This window comes from Alligator mississippiensis, chromosome 7, assembly GCF_030867095.1.
Source record: "Alligator mississippiensis isolate rAllMis1 chromosome 7, rAllMis1, whole genome shotgun sequence".
Lineage (NCBI taxonomy): Eukaryota > Metazoa > Chordata > Crocodylia > Alligatoridae > Alligator > Alligator mississippiensis.
In genome coordinates, this window is record NC_081830.1 from 10,980,702 (window position 1) to 10,996,687 (window position 15,986).

General features: G+C 52.4%; 2 protein-coding genes across 3 annotated transcripts in view; both read left to right on the forward strand.

Moving 5' to 3' along the window:
• TCF7L1 (transcription factor 7 like 1) overlaps positions 1-1,245 on the forward strand; it is a 59,182-nt gene extending 57,937 nt beyond the window's left edge. The window contains exon 12 of the mRNA XM_019481149.2: positions 193-1,245. Within this exon, the coding sequence (XP_019336694.1) occupies positions 193-632 (440 nt within the window). The 3' untranslated portion in view covers positions 633-1,245. The remainder of the gene's footprint in view (positions 1-192) is intronic.
• A 6,491-nt stretch (positions 1,246-7,736) lies between these two features.
• On the forward strand, positions 7,737-14,558 carry TGOLN2 (trans-golgi network protein 2). Of its 2 annotated transcripts, none has more exons than XM_059730553.1 (4): positions 7,737-7,907; positions 8,128-8,945; positions 10,568-10,651; positions 11,038-14,558. In XM_059730553.1, exons 1-4 carry the CDS (start codon positions 7,814-7,816, stop codon positions 11,041-11,043), a joined length of 1,002 nt encoding a protein of 333 aa, XP_059586536.1. In that variant the 5' UTR covers positions 7,737-7,813; the 3' UTR covers positions 11,044-14,558. The 2 variants fall into 2 exon arrangements, with proteins under 2 accessions (XP_059586536.1, XP_019336717.2); XM_019481172.2 differs by having other exon boundaries at positions 7,740-7,877.
• Positions 14,559-15,986: the final 1,428 nt, after the last annotated feature.

Here is a 15,986-nt window from a genome sequence, read left to right on the forward strand (position 1 = left end):
CAAGCGTAGCACTGTGCAGCTCGTGCCTACCTCAATATGACATGCCAGGAGGTTGGCCGTGCTCTGGGGCAGCAGCAATGTGTGGACAGCCCCATTCCCAGGCGTGGATACTGGGCTTTGCACCTGCTGTTCTTGCCACCCAGGACTGGACCGCATGGGGGTGCTGATGGGTTCCTTTGCTGCCCCTTCCAGGCTCCCTGGTCTCCAAGAGCAAGAAGCCCTGCGTGCAGTACCTGCCTGTGGAGAAGCCCTGCGACAGCCCTGCCTCCTCCCACGGCAGCATGCTGGATTCGCCCGCCACGCCCTCGGCAGCCCTGGCCTCTCCCGCTGCCCCAGCAGCCACCCACTCTGAGCAGGCCCAGCCCCTCTCGCTCACCACCAAGCCGGAAGCCCGAGCCCAGCTTGCCCTGCACTCGGCTGCTTTCCTTTCCAGCAAGGCCTCCTCTTCCTCCTCCTCCGGCCTCAGCAGCCCTTCACCTCTCCTCTCCAGACCCATCCCCTTTCCCTCGGTGCCCCCCACAGCCCTTCTCACCTCCCCTCCCTCCTTCCCCGCTGCCCTCCCCTCCCCACAGGCCGCCTTAGCAGTGCTGCAAGCCCAGCCTCTTTCCCTGGTCACCAAACCAGCTGACTAAAGGAGGCCTCCAGTCCCGTCCCGCCCCACTGTACATTGCCGAAGCCACAATCGAGATGCAAACGCCGCCCAAACCATTATTGGTCAATATTTGACCCTTTTGCGAACTCTTTTATAAGCAGACTCTGGAGGACGGGGCTTTCTGCTTGGAGCTGTTCCCAGTAGTCTATGTAAAGACCGTTTTTAATAAAAGAAAAGATAAAAAAAAAAAATTAAAAAGAAAACCCACGCACCAGCCAGCCACAAGATGCTCACATGAGCCCAAAGCAAGTGGAGACAGCCGTGTTTCTGTGACCCCCTTCCTGGGAACCCTGGGCTTGGACAGATGGAGCCTCTCTGGTGTTCTGCTGAAGGTCATTTTGGACACCTGGCAGCCCACAGTTGTCCTGATAACAGCTCTTCTCAACATGCCTCGGGCTTGGAGAGAGGGCCGGGGCTCCTGCCCCAGCCTGAGCGGAGCATGCCATGCCAGGATGATGCCAGCACAACCTGCCCCTGGTTCCTCCTGTGACTGTTTCAAGGTTGGGGAGGGAGGGGGGCTGACCTTTGGGGGAACCTCTCTCCCTCCCATCATCTGTTATTTTCACAAAAGGAAATAAAACTCCAGCTGCAAAGTTGCTGTGTGGAGCGTGGTCCATGGATCTCCATGAGTCTCTTCACCCAGTGGGAACTGCCTGAGAGGCCCCCCATGCAGGAGAAGGGAGTATGTGTTGGAGCGGGGTTCAGGATTGGTTCACTAAAGGGAAGATGGCATCCTGTTTTCCTGGGCACTGTATATAGCACATGCGCTCTATCGCCAACATTCACCCCTGTGAGCCCCGAAGGCTGGGCTGCAGCTCTGGGACTTGAAAAACCCTTGATATTTCTTCCCCAATTATGCCCTCAGCAGTACCAGGCTCTAGACAAGTCCAGAGAGATCCCTTTTAATCGTGTTCCTACTCCAAATGGCTTCACCCAGGGCCTGGGAGGAATGACAGGTCCCTCCACAATATGGCTCCTGCCTGGACAAACACAACCCGGTCCCTGTTTTGCTTTGTGTTCTAGGCCCGAAGCTCAGTGCATCTCAAGGGGTGTAAACTCCACAACTCATGGAGACCCACCAGCGGGGGAGTGCAGGGGAGAAGCATGCAGTTTCACCCACCAAGCAGGTATGTGTCAGGCTATCTGTTCCTGTCTCTCAAGGAGGGTGCTGCTTGCCAACCCTGTATTTGGTCAGCACAGGCCTGTGAGGTGGGTGGCACCATGCCTTTGTTTACCAGGGGCCCCCACATTGGTTCAACCCAGCCCTGAACTCAGTAGGAAGTTCCTTCCCAAACAAGACAGTCTTTTAAAGAGCTTTTTGTTTTCAGAGAAACCGTTTCCTTGCTGCTGGGAGAAGCCAAGAACTCCCTGGAGGTTTGGACAGGTCTTAATGTGTCAATTGATGATGCCCCGACAGTGCATCATGCAGGATCCGTGCACTAGAGGGGTAGCATGGTGCTAGAACACCCGTCTGCTGCAACACGGTCCTTTGCGGAGGCACGGGCCAGCTTTCTCTGTGCAAAGGCTGTCCTGAGGAAGAGATTTTCAGCGGGGAGAGTGGGGGTCACGTGCAGCCTCTCTCTTCCCCACCCCAGGATCAGCCTGTAGACAAATAACTCCTTGAATTGGATTTCATGGGAAATTAAAGGCATGAAGAGACCTGTCAGAATAATTAAAGCCTGAACTGGAGCCAGACAGCTTCAAACAGATGTTGGCTTTCAGCAGGAGAGGATTTCTTTGTTTTACTCGGCATTTTCCCATACAGAAAAGGAACATCTGTTGCGATGCTTTGCCGCGCTCCTGAGCAGAGCTAGACGTGGATTATATCCCACTACCAGAGAGGCAACTGGCCCACCCGATCCAACAGTCGCTACTGCCCGGGGTGCTCCCCTCTGCTTCCCGTCGTGCTGCTGGCAAAGAGAGCAGGAGCCTGCTCCATGGTGGGACTGCTCCATTCACAAAGGAATACACTCATGCTGGCAGGGTCTGTGAGTCCTTCGTGCATTGGAGCTGATTGAAAGTTTGCCCCCCAGAGGCCAGGCTGGAAGTTTGCCCCCCAGATCAAAAGTTTGCTTTTGTTTTCAGCCCAAGACTGATTTTTTGCATGTGTTCCCCTTTCTCCCGACAAATGTGGGCTTTCCTGCAGAAAACCGAACATCCAAAATGTTGTGTGAGGTGCAAGGGCTATTATGCCGCATGGGGGAATAGCATGGGAGTATTTTCTCCGCAGGCCAGATGTCCTAGATTTCCCACCGGGCAACAAGACTGTGGTCTACACTTCTTCCCCTATAGTCTACACTTCTTCCAACCTTGTCTGATGCATTGTTGGAAAACTTGTCCAAGCAGGAAGGAGACTCTGGCCAGAGAGACCTGAGCAATGGTTCCCAGGAAAGACTGCAGCAGCATTTCCAACTAAGAACACATTTAGGTGTACAAACCTCTGCACAGCCCAACACCCACATATGTGACAGTAAAGACATGCTACCACTGACTCCAAAGAGGCTCCACACAGGGGCTGTGAATGACACATGCAGGTCACTTCCCTTGACTTCTCCAAATCCTGCCCAGACCTTTTCGGAAGAGGGTCAGTGGCACCCTGTCTTCTTGCAGAGGGATCGGTAGAGGGGGTTTCTTGCAGAGCTGGGGGCTGGGAGGACACCCAGTCATCGAGTGGGTATTCCCTGGCAGTCTGGGAAGGAGCTTGTCTCCCCAGGAGCTGGGTGTCTCCACCCTGCCTCTGCTGTGCATCTGCTCTGCTGGCATTGCAGGAGAGAGAAGGCAGGTGTCTGGTAAGCACCTGGTTTTGGTTAAATTCCCTGGGTCTAATTGTGCTATTTTTGTCTAGGAACATGCTTTTCTCACAGCCCTGCAGGCAGTCTACTGAGCTGCAAAGCTAAACTGAATCATGTCTCATTTTTCAAGGAGACAAAGCATTCAAGGGCTGGCACAATAACCGTGCAGGGGCTCCAGAGACACAGCTTGAGAACGGGATTTCTTGTCCCCTTCGATGCCCAGGATGGAGTGTGGCCCAACAGGGGGACAAGCAGCTGCCCAGCTAGACGGACCCTCTGCAGAGAACTCCTGGAACAGACATGGGGACTCTGAGGTGGAGACCCCAGCCCAGCCTGAGATGCAGCCTCAGGTACACCCCCAAACCTTGAAGAAAGAGGCTGTTTCAAAGATGTTGAGTATCTGCTGCTCCCACTGGGAATTGATGGCACTCAGCACTGCTAAAGCAAGTTCACCAACAGAGGTAGGGCCTTACCTTTTGCCACCCAAGTGAAATTGGTGACCTGAGTGTCTTAGGTCAGCACAGTCTGGTCACCTGGTGCTGGCTCTGCCTTCTCATTTCCACACTCCAAAAAGATCCTAACAAAGCATTAGAGCTGGCTCTGGTATTCGGTACCTGTGTAAGCCAAGGCTGTAGCTGCCTCCTGAGAGGTTCAGTAGCACGGAGTGGTCATGGTGGTGGGAGGACATGGTGCCAGAGTGATGGGGAATGGGAAGGACAGTGCACGAGGTCATTGCCATCTAAAAACAGCTTCTGAGGGCACACGTGCAGACACACACACTGCCCATGTGCACACATGCTCTTCCCTGTCTCTGCCCATGGCCCCCATAGGAAGCCCTTAGCATTAGTGGCTGGAGAGCAGGTCGGCTTGGCTTGGGGTGATATCCCCAGGGCCTTGGGGTCGTTGGCTGCCAAACCCAGACCTTGGCTCAGTAAAGTTCCCACGTCCGCTCTGGAAAGGACCTTGTGGAGGGGCAGAAGGCGGCAGAGAGCTGGTCAGCCCAGCTGACACTGGGAGTAGCTAGGATCTCACTTGTCTTCTCTGCCTTCAGAGCAGGGGTTCTTCTATCACCTCTTTTCTGTTGGCTCGTGGCAGCCATCTTGATCCAACCTCCCCCCACCCCGACCACCCTCGCTTCCCCCCACCACAACACTTCTTTCCCTCTGCCGCTCAGGCTATGCATTAATTGAAATGCCTAATGAGGTCCCAGGGGGCTCCCGCAGAGACGGAGCTAATTAGGGGCGAACCCAACTAACGGTGGGAAGTGAAACAGAGGCTCCTGTGAACCTGCCTTTTGTGAGCGGCTACGGGGGAGGAAGGCACCAGATGTCCTGCTTCCTCACTCTGTGCGCCAGGGACGAGCCAGCGCTTCCCGGGCCCCAGCTCGCTTGCCAAAGCAGCTGGTGCAGAGGCAGAGGCTACACTTAATACATGTTAATTAGCATCATTAAATTCTTCCATTTGCTAATTGTTTCTCCTTTTGATCCTTTATTCTGACCAGATTAGCCCTGGGGTGAAGGAACAGTGTGGAAGGGGGTTGGGGGGATATACTCACTGACAGGGTGAAGACTTCTTCATTCTCTCATAAGGGGTCTTAGACCAGGACCCTCAGCTTTGAAGGGCCCAGCAACTTGCTAGCCACTCGCCGGGCAGCCCTCAGCTCTGCTTCTGTCCACAGGGCCCTTGGGTTTCACCAGTCCCGGGGAAGGAGTTGTCTCAGCTTGAAGGACCACCAGGAAAATTCATGGGGAGAAGGGAAATTATGTGAGGACAAGTATTCAGAGTGGTCAGACTGCCAGGGATGGAGAGCAACCTCCTCCACTGGCCACCACCCTCTCGTGCCATGTGAGGAAGCAGCACCCCTTGGATAATATCACGGCACTCTGCATGTCTGGGATATCTGAGCGCTGTCCTCCGCTCTGCCGCTGCCCTGGGCATGTCACTTAGGCCTGGATTCTCCGAGGTGTTGATGTGCTTAAATAGGAGTCTGTGCTGAAAAGTCAGTAAGTGCCAACCCAAGGCCCTGGGAGCATGGCTCTCCTCTCAGCAGAAGCTGCCCTGATTCTTGTTGCTTTCCAGCTACCATTACCGGTCTGGTTAGATCAGTGAGGCCCCATGTCATGGAGGAGGTAACTAACAGAAGCAAAGCATAAGCTAAAGCCACCATCTGCCTGCTGTCCCCTTGCCTCCAGTCCCTGCTAGTGGTTTTTTGTACAAACGCTCTTCGGTGCACACACAATACTAGTCTTTCACCTCCTCTGCAAGGCAGAGCTGTTCCATGGCAGGCTGCCTTGGTACAGAAATTGCCACCAGCATCAAAGGCTTCCAGAAAAGACCCATACCTCAGCCACTTGCAGGGACTGGAGGCAAGGGGCCCAATTGCAGCATCACTTGAGCCATAGCTTTGTCGGCAACAGAATTCCCCCAACGTAGCTGAGATCAGAACTTAACCTTGCAAGTACTGATCTTCTCAGCTGAGTGAAGGACCGCGATTTCTAATCTGAAAAATAGCTAGCTAGATAGTGCCTTTCGGTCTTAGTGCTTCTGGACCTGTTGAGGGTCAAGTTAGCCTTGTCTTGTTAGCCTCCAGGCCTCCCTTGGGAAAGGCCAGCTCTTAGCTTTTTACTCAGTATCTGCTGATAGAAACACACCAGAGCAATTCTTCTGGTGGAAAGAGCTCAGAAAGCCCATGACTTGGCAGCACGGTTTGGGCATTTTAGATGCCTTTTTGATACCTCTGGGTTAATCATATGTAGATATCAGTGCAGCTACTGGTGCTAATAGTGTGGGGCACCCCCGTAAGGCTCACATTGCACCGAGTGAAGGTCACTGGTCTGCTTCTTAGTTATTCCAGTGCAGCTCCATTGATTTGGGCCCTGGATCTTCACGCTCTTCCAGGAAGTGAGCCCATCTGCTGAAACAGCCCATGATTATTTTCAGGGAATAGTTTGATTTTTGGAAAAAGCTTGGCAGGACTGTTACGTCTGATCGTGGTGCCCTGCCTTAGGATGGTAATAACGATTGAGCATCTGGAAAACCCACCACAGCAAGAGACTAATCTGTGTAAAAGAGAAGGTTACGAGAGTGAATTGGCCACAGGTTAGGAGCCAAAAATGTTCCAATTTGGGGGGTTTTGTGTGTGGAGGTCTTCTGTGCCTCCGGTGGAGGGTGATGGAGCCTGACTAGACCGCTTACAAGAACAGAAGAGGTCAGACAGCGGCTGGGACCAACCGTGTCTCACCCAGCACAGCCAGCTGGGGGCTTTCAGCTCTGCTGGAGCCAAGTTGGGCTTTGAAGGCAAAAGGGCGGATTCCACATCCCCGCAGCGTGGGCTGCCGTCAGCCGGGCCCTGGGCGAGATCCTCTTCTCAGCCTCACGGCGATAAAGGTGAACCTGCCTCCGGCAGGGGTTGGACTAGACGGTCTGCAAGTCCCCTTGCAGCCTGGCCTCTGCCATGATCCTATGAAAGACGGGGAAGGCTCGGTGGCACAGCTCTCAACTTGCATTGGTGTCACTGACAATAGTTTCCCTTCCTCGGGTGTTTAAAACCTCCCTCAGAGCTACTCCAGCCAGCCCTTTCTCTGAGTCTACAGGGGCTGTAGAGTCTGACCCGTCCGTGCCGGGGCTGTGGAGCTGTTCCTGGCTACAGGACAGCAAAGATAGGAGAAGTGAACAGGCTCCCTGGGATCCCGGCCCTTCTTGGCCAGGCGACAGTCGCTGGTTGCCTGGTGCCCGATCCACCACGTCTCGGAAAAAGATGCGCGAGGCTCCAGTGTCTGCTGTTGCCGGTGGAGGCCGGAGCCTCCCGGGAGTCGGCAGCACGGGGGTTTGCGTCGCCAGAGCCGGGCGCTGACCAGAGCACGAGCTGCCGCCCCGGGAACACGCGGCTGTTTCCAACCGGGGGGCCTCGCCCGGGCCCGGGCGGAGGAGCCGGGTCAGCTCTTCTGCGCGAGGCCGCCAGGCCCAGCGGCAAAGGCTCCTTGTGCAGGGAAAGGAAGGAGAGCCGCGCCCGAGGTGGCAACAGCGGGCCTTGCAGCAGGGCCGCCCAGGGGGCGCAGGCCCGTCCAGCTCAGCCGCGCGGCCAGGACTGTGCGCCAGGCGGCGCCCTTGCTCAGCTGTGGGCGCTGCGCCCCGCCCCCAGCCCCAATCATTGGATGCCAGCCCCGCCGCTCAGGGAAGCCACGTCCTCCTCCGGGCAGCCCCGCCTCCGCCACTTCCCATTGGCTGCGCGCCGCCGCAAGCCCCGCCCACGCGCTCCATAGACCTTCCCCCCGCGCCCGTTCGCTTTTCGGGTCTCGCGAGATTTTGCCAGCGGAAGTGTGTGCGGGTGATTCTAGTTTCCCGGAAGCGGAACGAAAGGCCGGTCTCTATGGCGGCGGCGCGGGGCTGGGTGCTGGCGGCGCTGCCGCTGCTGCTGGTCCTGGCGGTGCAAGGTCAGGAGGAGAAGAGCGACCCCGACATGGGTGTGGGCTGCTCCTGCGGGCTGCGCCGGGGGCCTGGGTGGGAGGAAAGGGGTTGGAGGGTTAAGGGGACGGGAAGGGGCTGGGGGTGAAAGGGGGTGGGGGTCTTGGGGCCTGCGACCTCTGCCCCTAAGGGCTGTTGTGGCTGCTGGGGGCAGGTGGGTTGGGCAGTGATCTCCCTGGATGGGTGCTCACAGTTGTTGTGCCTCTGCTCTTCCAACAGTTGTACAGCCAGACCTGTCTGCATCTGTGTCCAATCAGCTGCCCCTACAGGGCAAGAAAAATGAGTCATTATCATCCAAAACGACCCCTCAGCCCGCCCAGACCTCCTCCGAGCCACCGGTGGTGACTGCCACTGTCGAGCACACCCCCAAGTCTGTGGCCCCCGGTGGGCCGGCCCCCAAGGGCGACAAGGAGCCTGTGGCCCCCGGTGGGCCGGCCCCCAAGGGCGACAAGGAGCCTGTGGCCCCCGGTGGGCCGGCCCCCAAGGGCGACAAGGAGCCTGTGGCCCCCGGTGGGCCGGCCCCCAAGGGCGACAAGGAGCCTGTGGCCCCCGGTGGGCCGGCCCCCAAGGGCGACAAGGAGCCTGTGGCCCCCGGTGGGCCGGCCCCCAAGGGCGACAAGGAGCCTGTGGCCCCCGGTGGGCCGGCCCCCAAGGGCGACAAGGAGCCTGTGGCCCCCGGTGGGCCGGCCCCCAAGGGCGACAAGGAGCCTGTGGCCCCCGGTGGGCCGGCCCCCAAGGGCGACAAGGAGCCTGTGGCCCCTGTTGAGCCCACCCCCAAGGGCGATGAGCAATCTTCAGACCCTGCTGAGTCTGTCCCTAATCCACACCTGCCCAGGAAGCTGTCTCCCACGGAGGAGCTGGAGGAACCAGAGGAGGATGGAAAGATTGACAAAATCTCTCCTCCCAGCGGGGAGAAGAAGGACAGTGTCCCCATTGCCCCCAAAGACCCGTCTGAGAGCAGCCACTTCTTCGCTTACCTGGTGACCACAGCCATTATCGTCGCTGTCTTGTACATTGCCTATCACAACAAACGGAAGGTGAGATCTTTGGCCCACCAAAAATACAGAGCTGGCTTCATCTCTTCTCTCTTGAGGCTTGTTCAGTGCAGGGATCTGGAGGGCCTGTGTTTTGATCTTTGGATCGGTGCAGCTCCTGGCTGGGACCTGTGTCTCTGGACATTCTTGCCTGATCCCAGTTATGTGTGTGTTTTGGATGCACATGTGTTACGTATGGTAGTGTAAGAGTGATGTAGCCATGATGGTCCAGGTGTTAGGCAAGAGGCAGGGATTTCTTAGGGCACTGTTTTTTATCGGACCAGCTGTGTAGCTGGGGTAGAGTTAGACACGCTTCTGGATTCCAGACCTTCTTTAGATCTGACCAGAACAAATCTGCTAGTTCTTGATTGTGTGAGGTAAAGTCTAGAATATCTATCAAAATTTTCCAAAGTGTGTTACTGCTTTGGGATTGTCTGGTGCGGGGAAGGAACTCTTCAGTAAACTGGTCTGTCTTGATTTCTCTGCCTGGCTTTAGCTTCTTGATGTGCTTGGAAAGGTGAAAACCATTGACTTGTGGCTTTGACTAGCTCTACAGTCCTTGTCCGAGCTGCTGTGAGGTGAGCAATGAGGAAGTTGTGCCTGGGGAAGTGTTTTAGACACCTGTGAAAATTGCATGGCTTCAGCTAGGAGGCTTAGTGCTGGGGAGGCGGGAAACAAGGTGGGGTAACTGCTAAGATGTTTTATGTATTCACCTACTCCTTCATAGTAGGTGAAAGTTCCTCTTGGGTGCTGAGAATTTGCCAAGTGGTGACCTGCAGTATGGTGCTTTCGGGTGCACAAGGCAAGTGAAAGAGTTAGACGAGCCAAAGGTAATTGCTTGTTGGGTTGCTGTAAAGAGACCTTTACCCATGTTTAACTTTCAACTAGCAACTTGATCAGTGCAGAACAGGGGTGCCTGCCTCTTCGTGTCGCATGTGCATTTGATCCTGAGACTCTAGGTCAAAGATAAAGACTCGAAGGGATATTATATAGTTGATGGGTTGTCCTGGGTTAGGTGTGGACTGTCTGTTTACCCTTGGCAAAGTAAGAGAAACAAACTAACTAGATTTTTTTTTTTTTTAATATGCTTGAGGTGCTTGCTGTTGCTGTTTGGATCTGTGATGTTTGGTGCCTTGCGGTGACAACAGCAGCATCTTCCTAGTCCTTTCCTATACTAGCGTACCATGCTATTTTGGATTTGTTAGGAAATAATCATTTGGAAGGAATATGGGTGAAAGGAAGAAGCTGAATTTATAATGATCCTTCCTATAGACGCGCATCTTTTCTTGAGGTAGTGTCATTCTGGAGAAGCCACATGGTAATTTCTGCATGATGGCAAGACTTCACTGATAGTTCCTTATGCTCTTAATTGTCTGTGAAGTTTACTTGGAGACTGCGTTTCTTTGGGAGCTAGAAGAATACCGAAGAAACTAGTCTTTGCCTCTGATAGAATGGTTTGCTGCCTCACCCATGGAAGATAGAAGTGTCTCTTCAAAGTGGAGAAAATAATTGCTTACACTGTGCTGTTATGGGTGTTTTTTTGTTGTGGTCAGCCCCCATCAGTTAATCTGTTGCCCACTGATGGATTTATCCTTTTGGGTGTGTTTCTCTCCCTCTCTCTCAAGATCATTGCTTTTGCTCTGGAAGGAAAAAGATCCAAAATAGCCCGACGCCCCAAATCCGGTGATTATCAGAGACTGGATCAAAAGGTAAGCCTCAGTTGGCCTCCACTTCTTAACGCAGAGGCGAGTAAAATACGGCCTGCAGGTCATATTCAGCCCACCAGGCCATTCTATCCAGCCCATGGGGCCCCTAGAAAATTAATATTTATATGCCCTTGGCTCCTGTCAAAGATGACAGGAACCAGGGGCAGTAGGACCCAGGGTAAGGCATGGCAGGATCCTGCAACAGCAGGGCCCACCTGGTCCCACCCCCCAGGTGGAAGCCTCTGCTAACAGGGTAAGTTCAGGCAAGCAGTGGGGGCGGAGGGGGAGGATTGCAGGGCTAGCATGTTGTGCCATGTTCTTTACAATGCGAGAGGCTGTTCTATGCTCACAAGCAACTGATTGACATTTTCTTCCCTTTCTGTTTGCAGATATAAATCTGTTCCCTTGGAAATTCTGCATGTTGCTGGGCTGAGCAAGGATGCCAGAATGCAATGGCCAAGGAAGTGCTGCAACTCCCAGCAGCAAGGCTCCAGCCCTCCCAGCCACACTGCCATGTCTTGATCTCAGAGGGGGGTGGGGGGAGCAGGGAAAGTGCTTTTAGTTTTTTGCACCTGCACTTTGGTCATGTTAATGCTTCACTCTCCATCTTTTTGGATTCCCCTCCCTTCCCCTGCGCGCGCGCCCCTCCCCCCCCCCCCCCCCCCCCCCCCCCCCTTCCCCTTCACAGCTGCCTGAAACTGAGCTAGTTTTCCAGCTCTGGTTTCTTGCTTCCATTCTGTGACAAAGGGAAAAACCAAGGGAAGATGCAGCAAAGGACAGAATTTCTTTTGCACCTATACAATGTGGAATTGACTTCCTACTGTATGGACACAAAGGTCTCTGGCAGAGGCCTGCCTGCTGAATGAGCCATCTCAGTCTCCCTCTTCTTGGTCCATGGCGCTGTCTTTTGTACCGGCATGGTTGGTCTTGACAAATGAACATTATCCCCTTGTGTCCAATGTGGGTGGACGCTAAAATTCCTAGCCTAATTGCACTAGTTCCAAAAATGTTTGCCAAGGACTCTTTTGTCTGATTGGTCTCTTGATTCTCTGTGAGGACGACAGGGGTGGGGATAACATGATTGTCTTCGTACCCATGTTTGAGGTAACGGTGGAGTCAGCGCCTCATGCCTCTTTTGACCCCTTTTGGGGTTTTTTCCTGTCTTCAGCTTTCCTGATGGTATTTCTCCTCCTGGGCTCCCCAAAGCTCAGGAGACTGCACTGAAGACAAAGCGTTGAGGTGGGATGTGGTTAGGGAATGCCACAGATGCATGCATAGCTTGGTGCCAAATCTCCTTAGCAAGGTTTTACTCAGCTTTGTCTCTGCATGTCAATGCCTGCCTCTGAAATGTCACTTGAATGTAAGGGTTATGTGGACTCAAGTAGCTTCAGTGCTGGCAAGTAGCTGATACGCCTTTCCTGAAAGAGCGGGGTCCGAGCCCTGAATTTCCAGCCTGGGTTGTTCTAGTTGGCACTGGGTGGACTCGTATTGATCAGAGCTCAGCATAGTGAGATTGGTGTGAATTGAATGTCTGTGTGCAGGGTCTAGCTTTCAGTGTTTCTCCATTCAAGCACAGAACAGATGTTGAGAGGATGGGGTTGGTGGATGGCTGCTGACCATGGATGCATTGCACATGCATTTTGTGCATGCAAGTAGTAGTGTTGGAACTTGACTCCCTTAGGCAGGTGACTGAACTGTTGGTTGCTGTAGGAGGTCATATGATGCAGCCAGAGATGCCCTGCCCTGCCTGCTCTGCCATAGACTTGGCAAACTTGGTGTCACTCAGTGCACAGCTGATTTGTTCAGAATAAATGGGAGGGCATCCTGGCTAGTGCAGAAAGATTTCTTTCCAAGTGGGTGGGCAATAGAGAAAAAAGGGATTAGCTGATAGGATTGCTTCCAGCCATCAGGTTGACAGGTCTCCCCTTCCCCTTGCTTTTGCTCCAGTCTCACTTCACTTTGATTTTAGCTGAACGTGTCTTAAAACAGTCTGGTCCATGCAGAGCTGATTTCCTTGACACTGTGGAACACGTAGACTTATTGCTTGTGGAAACCAAGAGTTGGTACAGGCTGGCATTGCTGATTTTGTATTGTGAGGTATGGGAACGGGTTATTATCTTCCAAAGGACATAGTGTGTTTGGAAAGCCTGTATGGGAGCAGGATAGCTGGCTAGTGGGGTTGGGTGGCATATCTTGCTTCTCTCATGGGCAGAAACCATTACAGTAGCTTGTACAGGAGAAGTCTGAGTAAACAGCCACTCCTAGAATAGATGCTGACTGTATCCTTGCTCCATACACTCTTCAACTGATGGAAGCCCAGGAAGAATCTCATCTCGTTTATGTTATCTTTGCTTGACTCGAGCCAAAGACGGCTTGTGAAGTCACCTTCTGTGTCATCAGCTCTTCCCTCCTGCAGATCTAGGTCAGTAGATGTAGGAGTACTTGGTGATCTTGTGCAGACGAGGTTTCAACCCACAAAAAAGGGAAATGCCAGACTTCAGTTTATTTCTCTTTACAAGCTACTTTCTTTTGCTGAAAACATAGTCACACAATAGGGGGAAAGAATCCCTCTTGTTTTAAAATGTATCTGGAAGGTGCCGCAGTGAAGGTGGCTTTCAGTTTCTGAGCTCTGAGATGAGAAGACCCCACTGGGGCAGGGCAGAAAAGCCAGGTCCTAGAATAGAACTCCAGAAGGAAGTGTGGCATCTCCACGGAGGAGAGCTTGCACGCATGCAACACGCCTGCTAGCTATTGCAAAGGTAGTGCATGGCACGTTTGAGGCAGATGGCAGGAAGCTGTGCCCACCACCTTCTTCGGTCAGTGAGGCAGAGTTGGAGGCAATGCTTGAATTTCTATTTATACTCAAGAACTCTTGGAGGATGTGATAAGTCGCACAGTTTGGATCCCACTTCCCATTTTCCTTGGGAGTCGTGGGGGGTGGCTTTGGATTTCCGCCCCCCCTTGTTTCTGTTGCAGTTTTCAATCGGGAAATGTTTTAGAGGACTTGAACCAAACCAGTTTGTTGAGGAAATCTGAGGCCTCCCCAACCTCTGTCTCTTCACTGACTTGAATTAAAGAAGAAACTTTTCAGTTTGCTTGGGGAAACACAATACCACAGAACCTGGCTACTCAGGAGCCCACAGGGAGACAAGCTCAGTCTCTCTCCTCTGCTTGGGCACTGCCTGTGATACAATCTGATAGGTGCAAAGATTTAAAGTCTTGATATAAAGAATTAAAATACAGGGAAATTTTTCCTTTTTTTTCCCTTCTCCTGTTGGTCATGGGGCTGTCTCAAAGAGTAGCTTGCCATGTGATGAGCACAAGGTCCAATGAACAGACATGCACATGGTACAATGAATGCAAACTTCACAGGGTGGTAAGGGCATCACCTGGCTCATTCACAACCCCTTGAAATATGGATCTCTGGCCTCACTACTTCACGCTTGTGAAAGCAACTGTTCAACTGCAGTGCTGTCGTTTAACATGTAAATGGAAAGAACAGCTGGTGAGGCTGAGTTGTAATGCTTCTATCTGTAAAGTCTGAAGTGTGCAAGACTTTCAGTGGCTGTCACTATAATTGGGATCTTGGAATGATTTCCATGTTGTGTTGATCTTTATGGTAATGCTCTCCTATGTAAGATGAGATGATCCACAAATATCAAAGAGGTATATTGGATATTCCTATGATGCAGCTTTGTAACAGCATCTGCTGGAGACACCTTTCTTGCCAAACACTGTTACCACAGTGTTGGGCCAGTGACCTTCCTGGGTTGAACCTATGACTTGTTTGGTTTCTGCTGCAAAGTCAGTTTTGCTTTGAAGAATCAGAATTTTATATTCCTTTGTAACTTTTTTTCCCCCCCTGTGTGGTGAAATCAATGAATGGATCCAATAAAGAAATGTGATTTGATCTCGTGGTTTGCTGCCTGCCTCTCTCTTAAAATAGTATAGCAATAAGCTTGGCTGGGTTTGTGTGTTTGAGTGCTTGGCTAGAGGTTGCTGATAAGGTATTCCCTACCTACCTTTAACACCAAGTGATTGTGAATTTCTTGTGCAGGTGGTTTTGATGCCTTTTTATTACATAAAATCTGTATCTTCTGAGTTCCCAGTAATGTGAAGGACTTGCTGGGTGCAGCTTCCATTTTAAAAGTCTATGGTTTGATATGAAGTCAAGCAGAGCTTTTGATTCTCATCCTCTGAACCCACATCTCACTCTCTTCTCTTATAAGGCTCTGCCCTGAGAACCCCCGAACCAAGTCACATGCTTGCTGTTTCTACCACAGCTCCACCCTAAATGCTTGTGCCAGTGTGCACATCTTAAAGCCAATTGCTTTAAAATGGAAATGCTGTTGCAGTCTCAATCATAGTGCACTTGTACACTGCTGCATGCTGTAGGTCAGGGGTGGCCAATCAACAGCATGTGCTACAAGTGATACCAGAAACTTGTGTGGCAGGCAGCAGATCAGGCAGGGAGTGGAAACTAGGGCAGTATGCTGGGAGGGAGGACTAGACTAGCACTTCAGGGTACAGAGCATGCCTGTCAAGGCATCACCTGCTGTTCTAGTTGATGATCTCTTAAATAAAATTTGAATGCCAGAGCTCAACCTCCTGCACGCACCTCCTATTTACTTACTGTAATCCGTTAGTGCTTGGAAACAATGGTGCTAAATAGATTTGTTTGGTATGTTGTCACTTTGGTCTTTTACTTGCAAGAGTGCCTAGGGAGGGTGGAGCAGGCATGGGGCTTAGCTTTGCTTTTTTTGTGGAAACAGCTTTGCTGCATCAACACATTGGACTGACAAGTAAAGGCTTGTAGTGCTGCTTTGACCATGGATGAACCTGTTACGATGGGGAGTAAGCATGTTATGCTCACTGGGGTTTTGCGCTTTGTCCCATAGCTCAGCTACACAGTTCTCACCGCTGTGGTCTGAGCTGTAGATAATATGTAAGCCAGTGGTTTTCAGCCTTGCTGGATTTCAGCGCACCCCTTGGAAAATGCCAGCTCTGCTTTTACTGTTTCTGACTACAGAGAAACAGCAGAGCAATTCTTGTGTTGCAGAGAGCTTGGCCCACAATGCGACAGAATGGCTTTAACACAGTGGGTTCCTATTTGAAATCTTGGCATTTATCGCATAAATCGTGTTTGCACACCTAGCAGTGCTAACACTGCATGGCAGGCTCCAACACCCCTGAAAGGCTCTCAAGAACCTTGGATGAGAACCACTGAGCTAAGCAAACCAGTCCCCGTGGGTGGACTAATTGAGGTTTTGCAAACTCAAATGAAAAGCTTGTGCTCAGATTTAATGCACCCTTGCCGGGAACTGCTTGTGTCTGCTGC